Source organism: Myotis nattereri (assembly GCF_964212035.1).
Source record: "Myotis nattereri genome assembly, chromosome: 8".
NCBI classification, from domain to species: Eukaryota; Metazoa; Chordata; class Mammalia; order Chiroptera; family Vespertilionidae; genus Myotis; species Myotis nattereri.
Window position 1 is genome coordinate 34,992,110 of NC_138083.1, and position 23,917 is coordinate 35,016,026.

The 23,917-nt window shown below is 45.9% G+C and overlaps 1 protein-coding gene across 1 annotated transcript; it reads left to right on the top strand.

Annotated features, from left to right (window-relative positions):
- Positions 1–13,389: 13,389 nt before the first annotated feature.
- Positions 13,390–22,575, top strand: BPIFA3 (BPI fold containing family A member 3; the record flags this gene model as incomplete). The annotated part of the gene is made up of 7 exons (XM_081097716.1): positions 13,390–13,513; positions 16,962–17,115; positions 19,240–19,347; positions 20,043–20,192; positions 21,418–21,502; positions 22,165–22,303; positions 22,484–22,575. The coding sequence occupies 7 exons, from the start codon at positions 13,390–13,392 to the stop codon at positions 22,573–22,575; spliced, it is 852 nt and encodes a 283-aa protein (XP_080953842.1).
- Between the last annotated feature and the right edge of the window lie 1,342 nt (positions 22,576–23,917).

Below are 23,917 nucleotides of genomic sequence, written 5' to 3' on the forward strand. Positions count from 1 at the left end.
CATTGTCCTGATACACCAAGGTTGTGGGTTTGATTCCCAGTTAGGGCACATATAAGAATCAAACATGAATGCGTAAATGGGTGGAACAACAAATTGGTGCTTCCCTCTCTCTCCCTCTCACCCTTCCTCCCTCCCTCCCTCTTTCTCTCTAAAAATCAATCAATTAAAAAAAATTGTAGAAGCTCTGAATGATGTTATCTTGTTCCAAAGAGAAAGGAAGATCGCAGAAAAATAGAGTATAAGTGGATGGCTTTGATCCTGCTGAGGCTTAGATTTATATTCTATTAGGCTGGAAATATTTTGGTCTTGCTCTTATTCCTCAGGGAAGAGGGAAGCCTTTATTTCTAAGGCATTGCCTTGTCTGCTACAGCATAGTCTTATGGGTCTTCACCAAAAGCCCAGTGTCTACCAAGGTCGCTCCGTCTCCTTGGGGCTTGAACTTCAACCAGTGTTTCTTCAGCACCACACAGTGTAGGAGCTGAAATCTCTGCTCAGCTTTTTAGCTGCTGTTTTCTGCTAGATGTCTTAGAGCCTAATGATTCTGATACCAACTACAATGTGTGTGGATTTTCCCCCACCAAGCAATTCTCTGACGCCATCTGGGTGTCCTACAGTTCAACACTATCGATCTGGAGATAGCCTCGGACCCCACAGGTTAAGGGCTCAGTTCTACAAGACTGCCCTCAACTTCAGATGCCAATCACAGGTCCTGGTTGTTACCTGGGCTTCTATAAATCAGAGTTCCAATGACCCCCTCCTTGGGTTCAACCAATTCACTAAAACAGCTCACAAAACTCCAAGAAACATTTTCCTTAACTAGATGACTAGTTTATTGTAAAAGGATATTACTCAGGGATAGTCAGATGGAAGAGATGCATAGGGCAAGGTGTGTGGGAAGGAGCAGAGGCCTTCCACATTTTCTCTGGGTGGCCACTCTCCCTGAATCTCCATGTGTGCACCAACCTGGAAGCTCTCTGAACTCCCTCCTCTTGCGTTCTTGTGGAGGCTTCATTACTTAGGCATGATTGATTAAATCATTGGCCGTGGTGATTAATTCCAATCTTCAGGCCATCTCCCCTCCCCAGAGGAAGGGGATGGGGTGGGGAGGGGATATGGGACTGAAAGGTCCAACTCTCTAATCACCAGGTGATTGAAATGCTAAACCAAATGGCGTACTTTACAAGGGGTTGTTGAGTAGGTCCTGGGCTTAGAGTCTCCCCTGAATCTGTCAGGTCCTCTAAAGAGAGGATTGGTCCCTACCAGCATCTATTTGTTAGTCTCAGGTTCCTAGAGGGGCCATTTGCCTTGTCATTTGGATGAAGCCCAGAAAGTCCTATCAATATGTGCACGCCTGTCCTTGACCCATCGCTGGGGGCAGGGGTGTGTGAGATGAGGGTAAAGGTCCCGAGGACCAATCCCAGCCCCAACGCACTGCAAACTAGACCACAGTCTCCACGTACTCCAGTCTAGCCTGTGTCCCTCAGCCTCAGGGACATGTCCATGAAGCTGAGCCTACTCTTCCCCACCAACTCAGGAAGACAAGTCATTTGAGTCACTGAATGAGAATCATCATAATCGTAAACCTCTCGAGCATCATGGTAACCATACATGGAGCACTTTCAATGTGCAAGATGCTGTGCTCAGTGCTGGTGACGAGGCTGGGAGGAATGTATGAGTATGTATCACCCACATTTTCCAGATGAGGTCACTGAGGTTCCAAGAGTCTGTGTTGCCCAAGTTACGCAGCAAGTAGGTGTCTGAGCTGGGCTTCTCTCCCAAGCCTGTCTGTCTCTGAAGCCAGTGCCTCCTTGTACAATGAGGACATGATGTCCTGCACACAGTGTCACATGGTGAAGCAACTTGCCCTAAATTCCATAATCCCACACTTGGAGACGTTGGGGGTTCAGAAACTGTTCTCATAACTATGGTGCCTCTCCCAGGAGCAGTGAGCAGCTCTACTGGGAAGGCTGTAACCCTGCAGGAAAAGCTAAATGTCCAGCTCTCTTGGGCATAAATATGGCCTTGGGCAGGTTACTTCATCTCTTGGACCCGCCGTTTCTTGCTCTATACTATGAGAAAACTTATGTTTCCTCTCTGAGCTTCAATGGCTCCATCTGTAAAATGGGTCCACATGAGTTTTATGGCTGCCCTGTACCCAAGCTCTGAGGAGACCCTCTCAGAGAATAACCCCACAACCTACCCTCTCTGTCCTGCTCTCCCACATGTGCCTGACCCAAGATGGTGAAGGTTTCCAGCCTCGTTATTTTCTTCTGTGGGCTGTTTGTCTCATCCACTGCTCAACTGCCCGTTCCCCAGGGTCCCGGAGGTGAGATTGTCCTGCCTTGGGTCATGCCTGGCCTTGTCAGACTCATAGGTCTCTCCTAGAAGCCAGACCAGGAGCCAATGCCAGTTAAGTTCTAATTAGCATAGTGCCTGGGACACAGTTGACACCATTAATCATTAGTTATTTTGATTACCACTACATTACCTTATTTAATCTTTCCCCAAGATTCCCCTCTTTCCTATCTTCTTGCCCTGCTTTATCGACTAAGACCCAGTCTAAGAACCTTCCCTACCTGGACTGGTCCCTGCCTACCTCTCCCACATTCACTCACTCCCACCCTACTACAGCAGCCTCCTCAACATATTAAGCACATCCCAGAACCTTTGCACATGCTGTTCCCTCTGCCTAACACTCTCTTCCCCTACCAACAGGGTTCCCTCCCTTCCTTCAGGTCTCTGCTAAGATGTCATATTTGCAAGAAAGACCTTCCTTGACCTCCCTGAAAATGAGCAACTCACCCACTAATCTCAGTTCCTCACTCTACCCTTTATTTCCCCCTCATAGACAGAAATAGTGTTCATAAGAATGTGCAGTGGTCAAAATACTGAAATTTCGTTCTATGCTCCTTGGAAAATAGCCTTTGCCTCAGAACCTCTCCAAGTGGCTCCCCATGTCACCCCAACCATATCAGCTTCACCCCCAGGACTCCAGCCTCCTCACCAACCAAAATCTAAAGATTAACACCAGGCATAGCCTGGGAACACCAGGACCAGGCTACAGAGCTAAGGTTGATGTCCTTTTTGATTGGCTGCTAAAGATTTTGACATCAGCCCCTTCATAGACTTATCTGCCCCTAACTCCTTCATCTCCAGGTATTCACTGCCTTATCCTCTCTCTTCCCTCGGTCCTACTAGACTGTCAGCTCCCTGAGGGCAGAGAATTCTGCCTGTTTCCACCAGTGCAGCCCCAGCCCTTGGCATGGCTCTGGCACATACTAGGCCCCTATAAATATTTGCTAAATGATAGTGGCTAGATCTTGTCCCAGTGCCAAGCAGGCCAGAAATACTAGATGAATAAAAAGTAGATGCCATATGTGGAACACATGCTCAGAACTCAAGGTTGTGTCTGGGAATTTGGGGCATCTAAGTGTCTAATTGGGTTTGCGTTTCTCAACTCTGATCCAAGGACTCCCAGGCACGGACTTTTTCTCCAACCTGGAGGTGTCTGATGAACAAGAATCAATAAAGAACTTCTTCAGCAAAGCAATAAACTCCATGGAGTTTGATGCCAAGTTCACCAACAGGGACAGTCAGGTTATGTGAGTGCTCTCTGATCACCATGCCCCGGGCCCAGCCTGTCCTGCTTTGCTGGTTTGTTAGAGCTCTCCCACATTTCCTGACTCTGCAGTAGCCCTTCCCTCAGCCAACAGTCCTTCCAGCTCCGGTGGCCTGAGATCCATGGGTTGGGAGACATTCCCATTGGGGGTGGAGGCAGGAGCTGAGGAGGCACTGAAGACAGGGATTCAATCCTTTTATCTGGGAAGATGGCTGCTCATCAGCTGTGCAAGCTCTACCAGTCTCTTCCCCTCTCTGAGCCGCAACTTCTGCCCTATTAAGCAGGGAATTATAGCATCCATCCCCATTGGACTGTTGTGAATAATAAAGGAAATAATATATTTAAAGTGCTTACACAGCTCCCTGTCCTTAGTATGCCACCAATCAGCAGTAACAAGAAGAACAACCTTGATAATAAAAGGGTAATATGCTAATTAGACCAGACGTCTTCCGGACATCATTCTGGATGTCCTTCCTGACAAAGCTGGGACCAGAGGGAAGCCAGCCCTGGTCCCAGGTGCCTGCTGGCAGCTGGAGGAGGGAAGCCTGGGCCCAAGGTGCTGGAGTGAAGCTGGTGCCAGCAGCCAGGGGAAGGAAGGCCTACTCTTGCATGAATTTTTGTGCATCGGGCCTCTAGTTACCATATAATAATCAATGCTAGCTGACCACCAGAATATAGAAAAGGCATCCAAAACTCAATTACTGATTCCAACCCTCACCCTTACCCCAACCTATTTCTTCTCTAACCCAGGTCATCTTAGCTAATGACAACCCACCCATCAATTTGCTTGGGCCAAAAATCTTAATACTGTCCTTGGCTCCTCTCTACTTCTCACATCCACATCCAGCCTTTTGGCAAACGCTGTGTGTCAACACCCAGGCATCTGACCATTTTCTCCACCTTTTCTGTTCTGAGCCACCATTATCTCCCCTTTTACTTACTGCCCCAGATCCCCCTGCTTCTACCTCAAACCCACTCCTCTTCCATTCTGTCCCATCAAGATCCAAAATAATCTTTCTAATTAGTACAGACTCTGTAACTCTTTGGCTCAACCCCTCTATTTGCACTCAGAACCAAATCCCAAGTCCTTACCATTTGCCCACAAGGTTCCATGTGATCGAGCCCTAACCTCCCTCCCTCATCTCTTCTCCTATTATTCTCCCTCACTCCCTTCCCCCCAGCCACACTGAGCTTGTTCTATTCCTCAAGCATGCAGCCACATATCAGCCCCAGGGCCTTTGCATTTACTTTGTCTTCTGCCTGGCCCTTTCTTTCCCTGGCTAGCTTCATAACTTGTACACTCACTTTATTCATGACTGTCCAAATGTCCTCTCCCATGAGAAGCCTTCCCCAACTATCCTGTCTAAAATTCCACTCTTGATTCACGGTCACTCGGAGCGAATTTACTAGAGGCCTGGTGCATGAAATTCATGCACTGAGGGAGGGGTCCCTCAGCCCAGCCTGCCCCCTCTCACAGTCTGGGAGCCCTCAGGGGATGTCCTACTGACAGCTTAGGCCGCAGTCTGGTCTCTCTCTGTGGGAGGCAACGGGCTAATCAGGGAAAGGTGCCACCCCCATCACCCCGCTGCTGCTGCCACTGCCGGCTGCCACAGCCACCAAGGTGTTTTCATAAACACGGACTCCAGTCCCTTCACCACAAAAAAAATGACAATTTTCTTTAGGCATTTTCAAGATGTCTCTTTCATAGGATATGATATTTCTTTCTTCCTTTCTTCCTTTCTTTTTTATCCTCACCTGAGGATATTTTTCCATTGATTCTTAGAGAGCATGGAAGAGAGAGGGAAAGACAGAGAGAAACATCAATGTGAGAGGGACACTTCAATTGGTTGCCTCCTGCATGAGCCCTGACCTAGGCCCCGGCCAGAAAGGAGCCTGCAACCTAGGTACATGCCCTTGATCAGAATCGAACCTGGACCCTGTGGTCCACAAGCCAAGGCTCTATCCACTGAGCCAAACCGGCTAGGGCAGGATATGACGTTTCTTAGCCCCTCCAGCAGCGGACCTTCGTTTTTTCCTCCAGGAGTGAGGTGGAAAAACCTTAGATCACCTTCTTGGATTCTTTATTATCCAAGACCAAGAACACTGTGAGCGGCGTACAGGGAGCTTAGCCAATGAGAGGCAAGAAAAGGTGTTTCCTCTGCAGCTCACGTGCAGAGGCGGGACTGCTGACCTGCTGTCTCCCAGCAGGGGTGGCCCCCTGTGTGTTGTGTCTCCGCTCCAGGCCCACCCCTGGCCCCAGCATCTGCTGCAGCTGCTGGGGCCAGGGGCAGCACCCCCTGAGTGCGCAGCCTCCTCCTGAGCCGGTTGTGACTGTTACAGTGTCTTGGCTAATATATATATATATATATATATATATATATATATATATATATATAACCTTCTTTTTTTAAAATATATTTTTATTGATTTCAGAGAGAAAGGGAGGAGAATAGAGAGATAGGAACATCAATGATGAGAGAGAATCATTGATTGGCTGCCTTCTGCACACCCCTCACTGGGGGGTCAAGCCCACAACCCAGGCATATGCACTGACTAGGAATCGAACCATGATCTCCTGGTTCATAGGTTGATGCTCAACCACTGAGCCTCACCAGCCAGGCTATAATGCCTTCTTTACAATCTCCTTTTGTAAGATGTTTTTTAAAACTTAGGCTGACATCTATAATAAACTGAATCAAATGGTCACCACCAATCTATTCTATACCCTGTCTTTCTCATTCACTAATTCTTTCTTTTCATTCATCTCCCAGTTGCTCACTGTTCCAAGGAAGATCGGGGTGTGACATCTTTTCTGAGCCCTTGCAGGTCTAGTAATGTCTTCCTGCCATGTTCAAACATAAGTGAGACCCAGGTCCGATATGGCATCCTTGACTCACTGTCATCTTCCCCTAGGAAAATACTGTGAATACGGCTCCTGTGTCTTCTGATATGTTGAAACAAGTCTTTCCTTTGTGGGAAATCTGAGACCTTAGGCTCAAAGTGGTAGGTCAACTGATTTCTATGAAAACTTTTTATAGAAGAAAGACACAAACCCTTTGCTTGGGAATTAGATATACCCTCATCCACAAGGACTAGGGTCTGAGTCAGGACCACAAAGACAAATTATCTCCCCCAACTGAAGAATGACATTATACCATTCCTTTCCATAGAGGGATGACCATCTGGCTGAGAAGATACATTCTATTGGAGTATTAGATAATCAGAGAAAGGGAAAGTGTGCAGGAAAGAAAGAAGTCAGAGTTGGCTAGAGTAGTCAGACAGGCTCTCCAGACAGAGCCAGTGAGCTGGGCCTACAAGGGTGATAGAAGCTGAAGAAGTCATTCCAGGAGAAAGAAACAAAATAGGAACAATGCGGGGAGGGAGGGGGAATAGCGATGAGGGCAAGGTGATTTAAACTGAAAGATCAATTTTAACGAGCTCTAAAGGGTAGGTCGGAGCAGAAAGAAAAGGCTGGGTCATATAGCACTGTGCAAACAAGGGGTAAACTCTAAGCAGTTTGGGGTCAATTGAGTAAAGAAGTGATGTGAAGAGAGAAGAGTTTGCATGAAATTAATCGGTTCTACAAACCTCTTTCATTCTTCGTTTAGAAACACCCCAATGACGACATTTTTTGTGGAAAACATACAGGAAACCTGAAAGTCCTGGTAATCAAGAATTTGGGAGAAAATGTAAGTATGCAAACCCAGATTATTTCAGTTTTTGAGTTGTGAGTCAGAGCTTGGTGGGCTGGATCTTCTTAATTAAACTGGAAGGAAATCTCCCAAGAAGAAGAGTTACGGAGTGAGGAAGTGGCATTTATTAAGCTCCCGTTCTTCAATCAGGCACTTGTGAAGTGCTTCATAGACACTGTTTAATTCAAGTCAAAATCAGCCTCTGTGAGACTGGAGGTGAGTTAATAAGCTTCTCCAAGACTCATTTTCCTTATCAGTAAAATAAGTTTTAAGTAATCATAAAATGAACAGCTAATATTCATTCAGCATGCAGGCACTGTGTTAAGTATCTCAATGAATTTTCTTATCTCATCCTCCAAACGATCTTATGCTCTAGGTAACAATAGTATCTCCATTTGCCAGTATAATTTTTCAAATTTAAGAAAAAGTTCCAGGGAGGGTCATTGACTTAACCAAGTCACATAACTGCCAAATGGCTCAGCTGACATGTGACCCCATGGCTGTCCCCATAAAAGCTCTATCTAGTTGTTCCGTAGGATGGGTTGACTTAGAAGAACTTGCCTTGATCACGCCATGCAGGCTTGATTAGTAGAGTCCTCCTCCCAACTCTTGCCTATTTCTTTGTCTTGCAGGTGTGTTTCTTCATTAATTTATGGCTCTATCAACGGAGCCCACAGCTGACTAGTGAACTGATTAGTAAGTGCTGGCAGAGGGAAGGGACAGGAACTCCAGGAGAAAGTTCCGACTCCTCCCCTTTTCCCTTTCATTGCATCATCCCTTATCCCATCTTGATACTTCTCCCACACCCAAAATCCTTTCTTGCCCGCAGAGGAAGAATGGTCCCTAACAATAACAATCCTAATGAGTTCAGCGCCCATTTACTGAGGGGTCCTGTGCACCAAGCCCAGGGTTAAACACTCTGGAGCTCTACCACTAGCTAAGTGCATGCTGGTTTCAATTCCATTCTGGTCCTCAAAGCCTGAGAAGCTGAGATATACGTGGAGGCTTCTTTGAGGGATAAAAGTTGCCCAATATGCCATTTGCTCTCCTCCCAAAATGTATGATGCTGCATTAGGAGGAGAAAATTGGCCTGGTTTCAGCTTAGACAAAAACTGTCTCTTTTAGTAGTCTACCACCAACCACCCAGAGTTTCCACATCTGCCAGAACCCAAAGCAAGGAATGCAAGATTGAATCTTCACAGCTCAGGCCCCCAGCAGGAATCTGAAAACCAATAGGATTGCTAGGCTGAAAGGACTCGTACTTCATTCACTGAATTTTCACTATGAAGTGCTAGATGCTGGAGTTTCTAAAGTTCCTTTAAATGACTCTGAACAAGCAATTTTCTGGCCTCTGCTCACATACCTCCACTGACAGGGAGCTCATTACTTATGAGGTGGGAGGTGTGAGGCAGTTCATCTGGGTGAGTCTTGAAGCTCCCAATGCTCAGCTCCAAGCCTCACTCAAAATAAATGTGACCAACACTCCTGCTCTGCTGTTATTGGAGGTGGCCTGGCAAATAGAAAACACGGAGTGTCTGACACCATAATAGAATCGATGTCCTTGGGTTGATTAGTTTAGTTAGGTAATACTCTAAATTAATGCCATCCAAGAAAAATATAACATGAAACATGTGTACGTTTGAGATCTTAGTAATGACACTTTAAAAGGAAAAAGGCATATTATAACTTTAGTAATATATTTTATTTACCAAATACATCAAAAGTGTTATTATGCCAACATGTAATCAATATAATAATTATTAATTAAATATTTTACATCCTATTTTTGTACTAAGTATTTGATGTCTGATGTGTATTTCATACTTATAGCATGGTTCTATTTGGACAAGCTGCATTTCAAGTGCTCAATATTCACATGTGGCTAGTGGCTGCCATAATTGATAGTGCAGCTCTAACAAAGCTAATTGACTGCTAGTTGTACAAAACCTTGAAAAACCTAGGGCATCTCATTTTATCTCCACCTATACATCTAGGCTGCTATCTATTACAGAAGTTCTGCAGACATATTTGGTTCCACCAAAAGTGGAATGTGAATGAGTTCCCAATATTAAAAGTAAGAAATATGTGTTTTGATCAACCAGAGTATCTGGAAATATTTTGTCTCCTGGTGTCATGAAGTAGGCCCAGGTGAGATCAAAGATCCATCTTAATTGATGAGAGGGAAACCAGGGAACAGCAAGAAATTGTCATCCAGGAATAGGGGTGGATGGGTGTTCAGGGAGGATTATGGTTCAGCACCATGGATAGTGGACAGCAGTACCAATGTGATGTGGAAAGGACCGAAGAAAGACTCTGTGCTCTAGCTTACAGCCTCCTTATAAGGGATATAATGTTGATTAATATCTTGATTATTTCACAAAGAATCAGGTTCTGCTTGCTGGTCTCCTCTTTGGAATGTCCTTCATACTCCAAGCCACAACCTATGTGGGTGTTCATATTAATTGCTGCTGCCTTGAATTTCATTACCCACCTTGGTCTAAAAGATCCCCTACTTCTCTGAGTATAGAGTCTGTTTTCCTGTAAATTACCAGAATCCGTGTAATGATTCCATATAATATTTCCACAATAAAATTTTTTAATCTCTGAACTGTGGACTGTCCTGCTTCCATACCGCCCTGTGGGCAGAGGCAACAATAGCTATAGCCAGTAGTGAGTATGGTAAAAATGACAAAATTTAAAAGGTGGGGGAAGATGACTGGGTTAATTTAGCCTTTATCTCAAAGATACCTGAACACTCTGGTCTAGAGTTTTTCAACAGCTAAAGAACAAGGCTTCCTATCTTGTATAAGATGTTTTCTGAAGTGTTTCTGTGACCTGAGGTAGCTCAGCTGTGAAGTGAGAATGTTGGTCTCATCTAAGCACTTGCAGGCAAGAACAGTCTACAAAGTTATGGTTTATGGGAGAAAACTTATCTTGACCCTGGTAACCGTATTTTTCTTCCCTTTACCACCAAACTTCTCAAAAGATATTGTTATTCACTGTCTCTACTCCTTTACCTTCATCTGCTGCTCAGTTTTAGATAATCTGGCTCCTTCCCCCAACTCCTCAAAATAACTATGACCTCCTTCATGGTCAACACCAGTGAACCGTTATCGGTGTTCATGTTCCTCAAGACATTAGCAATTAACACTTTGGGTGACTACTCCAACCTACTCTCCACCTGCTCATCCTCCTCTTTTTCTTCCTCATCACTACCTTGATTCTTGTATTGCATTTTCTGTGTATTTTATATGCCTTATATAACTTACTCTTTTAAATAAAATGTGTTCATTATTAAGCTTTTGGTCTCTTGGTTCCAGATCGTTCTTTCTGTACTCTGCTTTGTGATGCTGGGTCGTTATGATCTCTTAGCAAACCAGAAGCCAAGTGCCCAAGGTGGCCGCCAAGCTGCTGTGAAATTTGCAAAGGACTTCGCACATCTTTCACAGTCTGGGGGAGGGAAAAGTACCTTTGTCTTAGAGCTCACAGCAGCTGAATTGTGGGATTCAAACTGTGTGGTGCAGGGGAGCGGAAGAGGGACCGAGTGGTGGCAGGTGAGGTCAGGGAGAATAACAGGGCACCCTGCAGGGCCCAGAGGAATAGCATGAATTTTGGCTTTCACTCTGTTTGCAATGAGAAAGTTTGGAGGGCTTTGAGCAGAAGAGTCTATGGTCTGACTTACGTTTTTAAATGATTGCTCAGGCTGCTGTGTGGAAGAGATTGTAGGTGGGCAAGGGAAGAAGCTGTGAGAGCACACAGGGCGCCCCTGCAATAGTTCAGGCCAAGATGGTGGCTGAGTTGTTAGATGTGGTCAGATTCTGAAAGTGTTGGCAGGATTTCCTAACATATGGGTCGTGGGAGATGAGGGAAGAGGAGTCAAGGGGACTCCAACGGCTGGGGCTGGAGCAACTGGATGGATTGTGGTGCCATTTCTTGAGATGGTGAGGGCAGGGGGACTTGAACTAAATTCATTCTGACTCCCAACCCCAGAGCAATAAGGTAAAACTAATCCTTTGGCTTCACGACTTTCTGTCCCTGTCCTGTAAATTTTATTCACAAACCAGCAGTCATTCATGCATTCATTTCATTTCATAAGAATTCATTAGTAACTACCATGTGGTAAACATGGGAGACACTGGACACATGAGGATTAATTAGACTCACAGCTGCCCTCAAGAAAATGACAATCTGCAAGACAGTCTCTTCAATAAATGGTGTTGGGAAAATTGGACAGATACATGCAAAAAGATGAAACTAGACCACCAACTCACACCATACACAAAAATAAACTCAAAATGGATAAAAGACTTAAACGTATGACGGAAAACCATAAAAATACTAGAGGAATCCACAGGCAGCGAAATCGCAAACATATGCCGAAGGAATTTCTTCTCTGATAATGCTCCTAGGGCAATGGAAACTAAAGAGAAAATAAACAAATGGGACTACATCAAAATAAAAAGCTTTTGCACAGCAAAGGAAACCATCAACAAAACAACAAGAAGACCCACTGCATGGGAGAACATATTTGCCAATGATACCACCGATAAGGGTTTAATTTCCAACATTTACAGGGATCTCATGAAACTTAACAAAAGGAAGATAAACAATCCAATAAAAAAATGGGCAACGGACCTAGATAGACACTTTTCGAAAGAGGACATACAGAAGGCCGAAAGGCATATGAAAACATGTTCAAAGTCACTAATTATACGAGAGATGCAAATCAAAACAACAATGCATTATCATCTCACACCTGTCAGAATGGCTATCATCAACAAATCAACAAACAACAAGTGTTGGAGAGGATGTGGAGAAAAAGGAACTCTTCTGCACTGCTGGTGGGAATGCAGACTGGTGCAGCCACTGTGGAGAACAGTATGGAGCTACCTCAAAAAACTAAAAATGGAACTCCCATTTGACCCAGTGATCCCACTACTAGGAATATATCCCAAGAAACCAGAAACGCCAACCAGAAAGGATATATGCACCCCTATGTTCATAGCAGCACAATTCACCATAGCTAAGATTTGGAAACAGCCTAAGTGCCCATCAGCAGATGAGTGGATTAGAAAACTGTGGTACATCTGCATGATGGAATACTATGCTGCTGTAAAAAAAAAAGGAACTCTTGCCTTTTGCAACAGCATGGATGGAACTGGAGAGCATTATGCTAAGTGAAATAAGCCAGTCAGAGAAAGATAAATACCACATGATCTCACTCATTTGTGGATTATAGAGAACAACATAGACTGATGAAAAGGGACAGACCCAAAGACTGAGAAACAGCGATCAGGCTATCAATCCCCAGAAGGAAAGTAGGGGAGGGCGGGGGTAAGGGGAAGAGATCAACCGAAGGACTTGTATACATGTATATAAGCCAAACCAATGGACATGGACAACAGGGGGATGGGAGCATGAGTGTGCGGGGTGAGGCGGGGGGGGGGAGGGAGGTTGGGGGTTAATGGGGGGGATGAGGACACATTTGTAATACCTTAACTAATAATAATAATAATAATAATAATAATAATAATAATAATAAAGAAAGAAAATGACAATTTGGTGAGGGATTCAGAGATCAACCATCCTCACACATCCATGTATTGTCACTTAGTCACTCAACAAACATTTCAGCAGCACTTAGTTTCTGGCAAACAAGCATCATGGTAGGCACTGAGTATGATCTTGCCCTTAAGAAAGTCTGAGTCCAATTAGAAAGCCTGAGATTAGCCATCCTTGCCTATTCATTCATTCATTTACTTTTTCACTGAAAGGTCACCAACATCCAGCCTGTGCAGGATCTGGGAGAGAACTCCTGCTGGATGACCCAACAGAGGGCTCTAGTGGGCGTCTCCAAGCAACAAGGGCCCTGCTAGAGCCCTGGGCTCCCCCCAGGCTCTACCTGCTGCCTTCACCATGTGACCAGCTGCCAGAGCTCATCACAACACCTCCACCACAGCATTCTGGGGGCTAACTCTGATGAAATCTTCTCGCAGAAAACCTTGAGTCCACCTATCCCAACGGCCACCCCCACAGCCACCTGACCCTTCTTGACACCTGCAGGTCCCAGAACCCAAGATGCATCCATTTTGGAAGCTCCTGATCCTCCTCTGTTTGCTGTCCTTGCCCTCAGCACTGCACAAGCAGCCCTGGCCTGGCCTGGCCAAGGCCCACGCAAGCAGCAAATCCACCCTGGTGAGAAGTAAGCTAAGCCCATGCTCTGCCTGTTGTCACAGGGTGGGTGGGGAAGGCATCATCTGGGCCTCGCCACTGACCTGCTGTATGGCATTGGGTCAGTCACTCACCCTCTTTTCTTCCTTTTTTCTTAGACCTCAAGTACGGACAATTGAGGCTGACTTGATCATGCACCAATTCATAGCACATTATCATTATCATGAGTCAGGGCAAGGCCCTTCTTTGATTTGATTTTATGTTATTTTCCTTTTTACCTCTTATTCGCACTCCCATTCCCTCTTTCTTGGCAGGCACTGCAGTGTGTGTGAGTTTAAATATGCCCAGATCTTTGTAAAGCATGCAGTGTTTTTACTTTACATCATGATATTGCCCAATAGATCTCATTGCTTCTGACTGGTTTCACTGAACACTGTTGATACCTGTGGCTTCAGACTGGCGCAGATATTCATCCACTTCACCACCACGTGGCCATTTCCCTAGGGATGGACACTTGAGTTGTCTCTAACTCCCCACCATTGTAAACTACTCTGAGATGAACATCCTGGCATGTGTCTCTCGGGGAACGTCTCTGAGATATACCCAAAGACAAATAGCTGGGCTCTATGGCAGATGAAAACTCAATTTAACTAAAGATTGCCAGATTTCACTGTAGGATGTCAGTGCCAGTCTACGCTAACTCCAGTAATAAACAAGCACACCTGTCTCTTCATGTTCCCCAGCACTGGAGAGTATTCATCTGTGCCAGCCTACTTGGACTGCCATAGCAGGATACCACAGACCAAGTGGCTAAAACAACAGGCACTTTCTCACAGTAATGGAGATTGAAAATCCAAGACCAAGGTGCCCACAGGGTGTGTTTCTGGTGAAACCTTTCTTCCTAGCCTGCAGATGGCCGCCTTCTTGCTGTGTCCTCACATGGCCTTTCCTCTGTGTGTTGCAGAGAGAGAGAATGCACTGGCCTCTTTCTCTTCTTGTAAGGACACTAGTCCTATTGGGTTAGGGCCCCACCCTCTCCCTCTCCCTCTCCCTCTCCCTCTCCCTCTCCCTCTCCCTCTCCCTCTTATTCTCCATTCCTTTCTGAAATAAAAAAAAATATTTTTTAAAAGAATTCCATGAAGTGGGTATTATTACTGTTCCTATTATACCAGTGATGGCGAACCTTTTGAGCTCGGCGTGTCAGCATTTTGAAAAACCCTAACTTAACTCTGGTGCCGTGTCACATACAGAAATTTTTTGATATTTGCAACCATAGTAAAACAAAGACTTATATTTTTGATATTTATTTTATATATTTAAATGCCATTTAACAAAGAAAAATCAACCAAAAAAAATGGGTTCGCGTGTCATCTCTGACACGCGTGTCATAGGTTCGCCATCACTGTATTATACAGATGAGGAAATCCAGAATCAGGGAGCTAACAGAGCTAAGATTTGAACCCAGATCTGTGACTCCAGACACAACTTTAGTTTATAGGCAGCAGAAACATGGGGAGCTGAAAAGGGGTCTGGGAGCTGATCCTGGAGGACGGAGGGTGAGGTATAAGAATGGTTTCTGCAGCTCTGCAGTAACCCGTAGTACGGGTCCTGATCATAGGAAGGGTCAAGACAGTGAAATAAATGTGTCCTATTGTGAGCTCTGGGGTTTGTCAGAGCTGGACCCATCCTGGGCAGGAGAATCTAGAGCCAAGAGAGGAAGAACTTAAACATGTCCATACCTTTTAAAATCCCTTTCCCTTTTGGAATTCATTCTTTCCTGCTGGGAGCTCCACTCAGTTTATTCTGGGCATGGTGTGAGAAGATTTACATTTATTCTCTCTTTATTTGCCCATATATATATATTTCAGTTAGTTTTATTAAAGCCTGGCCAGCCCTGACTGGTTTGGCTCAGTGGATAGAGCATCGGCCTGCAGACTGAAAGCCTGGCCAGTGTTGCTCAGTGGTTGAGTGTCAGCCTATGAACCAGGAGGTCATGGTTCGATTCCCGGTCAGGGCACATGCCCAGATATGGGCTCCATCCCCAGTATGAGGTGTGCATGAGGCAACCAATTGATGATTCTCTCTCATCATTGATGTTTCTATCTCTCCCTTGCCTTTCCTCTGAAATATATATATATATATATATATATTACAAAAGAAGATAGTCTAGAAAACACATATAGAAAAAAATTCAACCTCCCTAGGTCTACATATTAAGTTTAATGAATGCGACAAATTAAAATATAATTGTTAATACTACAGTAAAATTGGAAAAGAATTCAGAAGTATGCACAAATGTTAACCATGCTAAGAAATCATCATTTAAAACACTGAAAACCCATATTCCCAGATAATTTAAACACAGCATCTCTTCTTATTGGTGGAAAACTAGAAGCCACTTAAAATTTAATAACAGAGAAATGGTCAAATAAATAAAGTATTCTTTATCTATGTGCCCAATGTTAAACTATGAAAAAAGCAGAATACATAATTTTGAGTTAACATAATACTTTTAAAAATGTTAGCTTTGAAAGGTAATGCAGCAGTATTTAATCATAATTTAAAAGATCCCTTAGCCCACTGCTTTCACTTCTAGATATCTATTCTATGAAGCACGTGCACAAAGGTGTAAGTACAATATATATGCTGCTTGTAGGAACATTTACTTTAATTTTTATTTAACTTTTAAATTTATCTATATTGTTGGAAGTATTACAAATGTTCCTTTTTTCCCCCATTGACTCCCTCCACCTCACACCCACCCCTCTCAGGCCTTCACCACACTATTAGTATTGTCTGTGTCCATGGGCTATGCATATATGTATATAAGTTCCTCAGTTAATCTCATTCCATCCACCTTCCACCCCCTCCTTTCCTCTGAAATTCATCAGTCTGTTTCATGCTTCTATGTCTCTGGATCTATTTTGTTCATCAGTTATTTTGTTCATTTGATTCCCCATATGAGTGAGATCATGTGATACTTGTCTTTCTCTGACTGGCCTATTTCTCTTAGCATATTACTCCCCAGGTCTCTCCATGCTGTCTTCTTTTTTTTTTTTTTTTTTTACAGCTGCATAGTATTCCATGGTGTAAATGTACCATAGCTTTTTTTATCCACTCATCTACTGATTGGCCCACTTATTTTCATCTTCAACTAACATTTATTGTGATTGTGGCCTACATATATGTTGGGCTCTGTGCTCCAGACTCAGAGATACAGCTCTGAGTGAACCTTCAACCGAAAGATCTCCTTTGAGCCGCTGTTGCCCACCAGACCCTCTGCAGGAATCTCAGATCACCCCTGCCGAGCATAAGTTCACAGATGAAGAATGTGGATCTCAGTGTTGGGGGCAGGGGGGTGACAGGCACCAAGCACTCAGCAAGTGGGTACACCAGATGCAACTCAGGCCTCCTGACTCCAAATCCCCCGCCTTTTCCCTGACATTGTGCAATGTCACCGACGCCTTATCCATTTCCAGTTATTACCCAGGGCCTCATGAAGCACAATGCAGAGGGCCGAATTCAGAACATCTGCCTCCTGGGCAGTCTGAATAACTCAAAGCAGGTGACTGCAGGGATGGTGGCCTGGCTAATCGGTGATAGCATGAGCCTCCAGCAGCAGCAAGAAGGCAGGTGAGACCCTGAACCCCATCCCTGGCCCTGGGACTCTTTATAGAGCTATGGGGTCAGAAGGCAGGGCTAGAGAATGGAAGTTCAAGGACTGGGACGAGGGAAGATTGGAAGGAGATGTAAGGCCCAGTAGAAGGATGACCAGGATGGAGTGGGGGTATTTGGGAAGGCAGCACAGCAGAGTAATTAAAAGTGAAGGCTTGGGAGTAAAGGTTTCCTCATTTAAACCCTGCCTCTGCCATCAACCTTGGGGAAATTACTGGACCATTCTGGCCTCATCTAGAACCCTGGTACCCAGATCACAGCCTGGATGAACATCCGGGGCGCCAAAGGAACCGAGGACTAGAGCCAGACATCTGAGCCCCACTCTAGTGCCTGATAGCTGTGTGACTCTGGGCAAGGCATTTGAGCTCTCTAAGCTTCAGCCTTGAGTCCTCATCAATGAAATGGGCAGAATAATTGTCCCTGCCGCTGGGAGTTTGGGGAAGTTTTCTCTGCTGCACATGGTGGATGCCTAGCCATCAGTAGCTACAATTAAACTCACAGAACTGGGCCTGTCCTGCTCACCTCCATTTTCACACCTTCCTCTTGACGGATGCAGGCCTCCCCAGCTTCCCAGTCTCAAAGACGCTCACGTACACCTGCTGTGCCTGGAGCTCCCTACTCTCTGACTCGAATCCCTCATTCTCTCCATTTTAATGAGCACCAATACTCCCCAGCAGGGTTTTTTTTGATGGGCACAGCCATGATCACCTCCCTCCACCCATTCCTTAAACAATTGTTACAAATATTCATTGAGCACCTACTATGTACCAGGACCTAGGCTGGGTACTGAGAATACACCTATAAACCAGACATATAGTCACTGTCTTTTGGGATCTAAGTCCTAGTTAGTGAGATAGGCCACAAAAGTAAATAACTAATTTCAGGTGAAAGAAGATGTGGAGAAGACAAATATATCAAGGTGAAGGGTGAGAGTGAGGGAGCTGATCAGGAGGATCTGTCTATAGAGGTAACCCTGCCCAGCTGGTGTGGCTCAGTGGCTGAGCATTGATCTATGAACCAGGAGGTCATAGTTTGATTCCCAGTCAGGGCCCATGTCCGGGTTGTGGGTTCCATCCCCAATATGGGGCATGCAGGAGGCAGCTGATCAATGATTCCATCTCATCATTGATGTTTCTCTCTCTCTCTCTCTCTCTCTCTCTCTCTCTCTCTCTCTCTCTCTCCCTCTCCCTCTCCCTCTCCCTCTCCCTCTCCCTCTCGCTCTCTCCCATTTCCTTCCTCTCTGAAATCAATTTAAAAAGAAAAAAAGAGATAACCCTTAGGTAGAAACCTGAATGAAGAAGCAAGTAACATGAGGGACATGGGAAGCAGGAAGTGGAAAGACCCTGAGGTAGGAAGGAAATTGATGTTTGAAAAAAGAACAAGTCCCATGTGGCTGGGTGAGTAAGATGGCAGCTGAGGCCAGGCACTGAAGGTCAAAAGGGCTGTGGTGGGTAGTTTGGATTTTATTCCAAGAGCAGCGAGAAACCAGTGGAGAATGTTGAGTGAGAGGGGAGTTAGGTCCCTTTGGCTGCCACATGGAGAACGGTCATAGAGAAGCCAAGATCAGGACCGGCAGCCCAGAAGAACTAGAGTATCTCCAGATAAGAAGAGATGGTAACCTGGACCAGGTAAAATCAACAAAGGTGGTAGGAAGTGGCCAAACTCAGGATGTATTTGCAAGCAGACACAACATGATTTGCTGATGGTGTGAACGTGGAAATGAGGGATGGAGAGAATTAAAGACAGTTCCTGGGGTTTGGGCCTGGGCAACCTGGGGAGGTGGTGGAGCCATCTACTGAGCGGGGAGGCTTGGTGTGAGAACAGGCCTAGGGTCTGGGTCTGCAGTTGGCTATGGGCTACACAAACCAATATGACAGCGTGGAACTGCGAGGGCAGTCTGGGACAGCTTGCAGCCTAGGGCTCCTGTAGGTGGCTCTTGCCCTCAGAGCATCTATAAAAGGCTCTGACTCCAAATGCACTGCCAGGCCCTTTTTATAGACAAACCAGCCTTGTTTGTCAGCCCGCGGCCTTGATGTCTGAGGTCCCTCACCCTCACTGGATCTCTGTTCTCTCCTTGTGTAGCGCCAACATCACCAACATTCAGCTGGACTATGGCAGGATCCAGATGTCTGTCCCTAAGGAGTGGTTCTCAGCAAACATCTCACTTGAATTTGACATTGACTTGAGTGTGTAAGTCATATAGAAGCAGGTGTAAGAGGTGCGCCTCCTCCTCACTGGGAACCAGGGAGCTGGGGTGGGGGTGGGGTGGGGCGGAAGGGAGGGAATTTGGCAACCTGTGGAACTCAGATCTTTCTGGCCCCAACCTGGTTTCAAATCTTGGTTTCCAAATTCACTCACTGTGTGACCTTGGGCAAGTCACTTCATGTCTCTGAGCCTTAGTTCCTTCAGCTGAAATGTGGATGGCAATCACTGGTCGGTGCAGGCAGATCATTTGCTCATTTAAATCTCTGTGAATTCACTACACTGACTTAAAAAAGAGAAGCACTGTATCTCATCACCTTTCTCTTCTGTTCAAACTATCCTTTAACATCTACTGCCTCAAGGAAAGGGAGGCTGCAGCTCACAGTAAAAACATAAAAATTAAGTAAACTCTCTACCTTTGAATTTCCAAAGCCCCCTCATCTGCTCTATTAAAAGGATTTTCAGAAGCCACTCTGGCTAATAGCAGTCTCCTCCTTAACCACTGAGCACAGGATTTAACACGCCGGCCACGTGGAGCCCCACTGGGCTGGTTTGTTGAAAAGGACTCGGAGTGTAGACAGTACCATCCACACGGAGAGCCACTCTTCGTGTTGGCTGCTTCCACCTGCCTTTTCTCTGTCTCCTGCCCTTTGCCCTCTTCCTCCCTCTCTCATCCTCAGGAGGCCCTTCAAAAACAAGACTGCAACGACACATGCACGCATGAACCTCTCTGTGGAGTTCTGGCTGGAGAAAGATGAGTTTGGCCGGAGGGATCTGGCGATAGGCAATTGCCGCGTGGAGCCCAGCAGCGTCCATACAACAGTTCTAACTGAGTAAGGTCCTAGCTGCCCCTCCCCAGGGCTGGGCCCCTTCCTGACTAGCCCTAGCTGGCCCTAGCTTCCTGACATGTCTCCACCACCTCCTGGACGGACCCCAAACAGATCTCACCCTTTCCCCAGGATCTGTTCCTTCTCTTGTGTTCCCCCCCAGTGATGGCCCTGCCTGCCACCTTCCCAGAAAGAACCCAGACTCTTCCTCCTCCTCATTCCTTGCAGCCCATCTTCACAGCTCCCAACAGTGACTTCCTGGCAGCCCCCACTGCTCCCTGCTCTCCATCCTTCTCTCCATCCTTCACTGTGCAGCCCATGGTCCACTTCCTGGACCATTGCAGGAGCCTCCTCCGACTTTCCTTGACTGTACCTCACCTCCTTCACTCCATTCTCCTCCTGCAGCAGAAGCAACTTTCTAGCACAAGAATCTAGTCATGTCCCCCAGCCGCTGCCTCAAACCTCCCAGTGGCTCTCCAATGGCCTCAGTATGCAAACTCCTGGATGTCACTCAAGGCCCTACTTGTCCTCTCCCCTGCCCCACCCTGCAGCCCTTTACCCCATAGTCTCTCTCAAGGACCCACCCCTTCATCAACACACCATTTATTTTCACACCACTGCGCTTTTGCACATGCAGATCCTTTTGCTGGGATGCCCTTCCTTCTCTAAAGCTCCTCTTCACCACTCATTCACTAACAAATATTTACTGAGAACTTACTATTTGCCAGGCACAGCATGCTTCATGCTAGTGATACAGTAGTGAACAAGACATAAATAAATTAAAAAAAGCTAAAGGAAGATCTATACACTGGCTGACCAAGTCTGTCAACCTCAATAGACTATGAGTCCCTCGAGGGCAAGACTTCTCTCTGATTTCTCCATGTGGGTCCAGAATGCTGAAAGCAACAAAGTTCTCAGTGAATGTCCATTCATTTACTCATCAGACATTCACTGAGTTCTTAGATCATACCAGACATTCACCGAGAGGACAGGGCAGGGAAAGACTTGTGGACTCTGGAGCTCACTGACTGAATCTAATCTAACCTACACTTACGAGCTGTGCGACCTTGGACAAGTCGCCTCTCTGAATTGCTCCTTTGCTGCTGTCAATGATGCTTCTTGTAGAAGGCTAGCAACAGATGACATAACGGTGTAAGGTATAGTCAATATACTGCACCTAGTAATGTTTTGTCTGTATTTATCTATTCTGTACATCTACCTCTCTCTCTAGAGATCTCTCAGCAAAGGTAAAACATTTTGTCCGCAATTTTAGACAAAATCTGGAAAAAGTTATTCCACATCTAATAGAAGATCAGGTAAGTTTGAGAAAAATATGTTTGCCTTGGGCATCCTTCAGTCCGAGGGTCTGGGCATATATATTGGCAGTTTAGCAAAGAGTTTCAAATCTTGGGATTTAGAATCTGAAAGATCTCAATTAAAATGTTCAGTTTTGCCCTCTGCTGACTGTGTATCCTTGGGCAAGTGACTTAGACTCCCTGGGCCTCGGTTTCCCATCTGTAGTGCGGGAACCACCGCAGTCCCAAATTTCATAAAAACGTTGTAAGGATTCAGGGGGATAAAACATGGAAGTGTTGTGTATGGCACCTAGCATGCAGTTGGCACTCAATACAAGGAAGCCAAGCCACTCTTGCCACGATTCCATGTGGAAGGAAATCCAGTAGAGTCTAAGCCAGGGGTCCTCAAACTTTTTAAACAGGGGGCCAGTTCACTGCCCCTCAGACCGTTGGAGGGCCGGACTATAGTTTAAAAAAAGAAAACTATGAACAAATTCCTATGCACACTGCGCATATCTTATTTTGAAGTAAAAAAACAAAACAGGAACAAATACAATATTTGTATTTGCATGTGGCCCGCGGGCCGTAGTTTGAGGACCCCTGGTCTAAGCTTCCACCACAGGCCCTGTAGTTTCCTTTTCCCCGTCCCGGATCTGACCCTTCTCTCTGTGCTGGTGGTGCAGGTATGCCCTCTAATTGGTGAAATCCTCGGGCAGCTGGATGTGAAACTGCTGAAAAGCCTCATGGGTGAGTGTCTGCATCCATTCAGGGAGGACGCAGGATGGAAAAATGGCTGGAAGAGCTGCCCCACCGGGGCCCCCAGTGAGGCCTGTTGCGGGAGCAGTGTCTGCACACGCTCTGAGAACACTTAGGGGGGACCACATTCCTGCCCTCAAGAGAGCTGGGACAGCAGAGGGCACTCCTACAAGCAGGCTGGGCCCCCCTAAGTCACCTAAACCTCCACATTGCCAGAGACTGTAGCTCTTCCTCTCAATCCTTTAGGGAGCACTGGCCCCACCCCAAACCTGAGACCACCCACTCCAGTTGCAGATTCAACAGATATAGTCCCCACCCTCATGGAGTTCACAGTCTAGTGAATGATTGACAATAAGAGCAAATAATCAGATATCATTTGGAAAGAGTTGTAATGGGAATGCTCCGGGCACAGGCCCTTGGCTGGCATGGGTGGATGAGTTTTCTTCCCTGTGCACCTGGGGGCTGGAGGAGCGGACAAGCTGGTGACTGACACCAACTCTTCTCCTTACAGAATAGCCTTCTGCTCGTGAACTCAACCAGCTGTGTGTCCAGCCAACCCTCCCCAGGCCAGGCTTGAGTGTCCAGCTGCCTGTTGATGATCGGAAGAAGATTCTACCTCTTGTAACCTTAAGTCTCCCTTAGAGTGGGGCTTCCACTGCCCCCAAAACTTTACACAGACTCCATGGACATCCTGTCCTCCCCCATAATAAATTGCAGCTCTTAAGGGTACAGAGATCCCCTGACAGGGTCCTGAGTTTGGATTCCAGAAGTAAAGGCCTGATGAAGGCTTATCCTGAGACTAAATATGCCTGGGTTTGCTCATCAACCCAGAAATACCAGAGATAACACTCTTTTCCTGTGTTTTGCATCCAGAAGACCATCCATAGATGTGCTCTTCAGTGCAGGGAGGGTCTTATTAAGATTTCCCATGCCTTCATTCATTTAAACCCATACTTAATGAGCACCGACTGTGTGCCAAGCACTTTGCTGAGCTCCAAGGGAGTATAGAGAAAAAGTGACAGAGTAGAAAAGCATAAACATCTGTTGGCATCGAACAGATCTGAGTTCAGATTTAATTCAGCCCAACGAGAAGTTCCATACCCGGACCATGTGCATCAGGGTGACCAGTGACCCCCCCACCTACCAGCAGAGGGCTGACACAGAGTGTAAGCTCAGCCAATATCTGGGATTAAACGAGTGAGCGAGTCCTGGTCTTAGGACTCGCTAGCTGTGTTTGGGACAAAGCACTTTACCTCTTGGTCTTCCTCACTTGCAAACTGGGAATAGAAAGCCCACAGGGTGTGGGGCAATAGGAGCCTTCACACTGCTGGTAGGAGGGAGGTTGTACCACCACTTTATAAAACTTGGTGGCAGCACCTCCTAATGTGCAACGTATAACATGGCAATTCCACTCCTAGGTCTATGCTCAACAGAAACATGTGCTTGTGGGCACCACAAGACGTGTACAAGATTGCTCATAGCAACAGTGGTCCTATTGGCCCCAAAGTAAAAAAAAAAAAAAAAAAAAAACCTAAATGCCCATCAGAAGAATGCGTAAACAGGAGATCTTGTGGGGTAGTCACCCAGCAGAATGCTCTACAGTAATGACAATGACCTGAAAAAGCGCACGGCGGCATAGATGCGTCACACACACCTAAGGAAACCAGACACAAAAGAGCT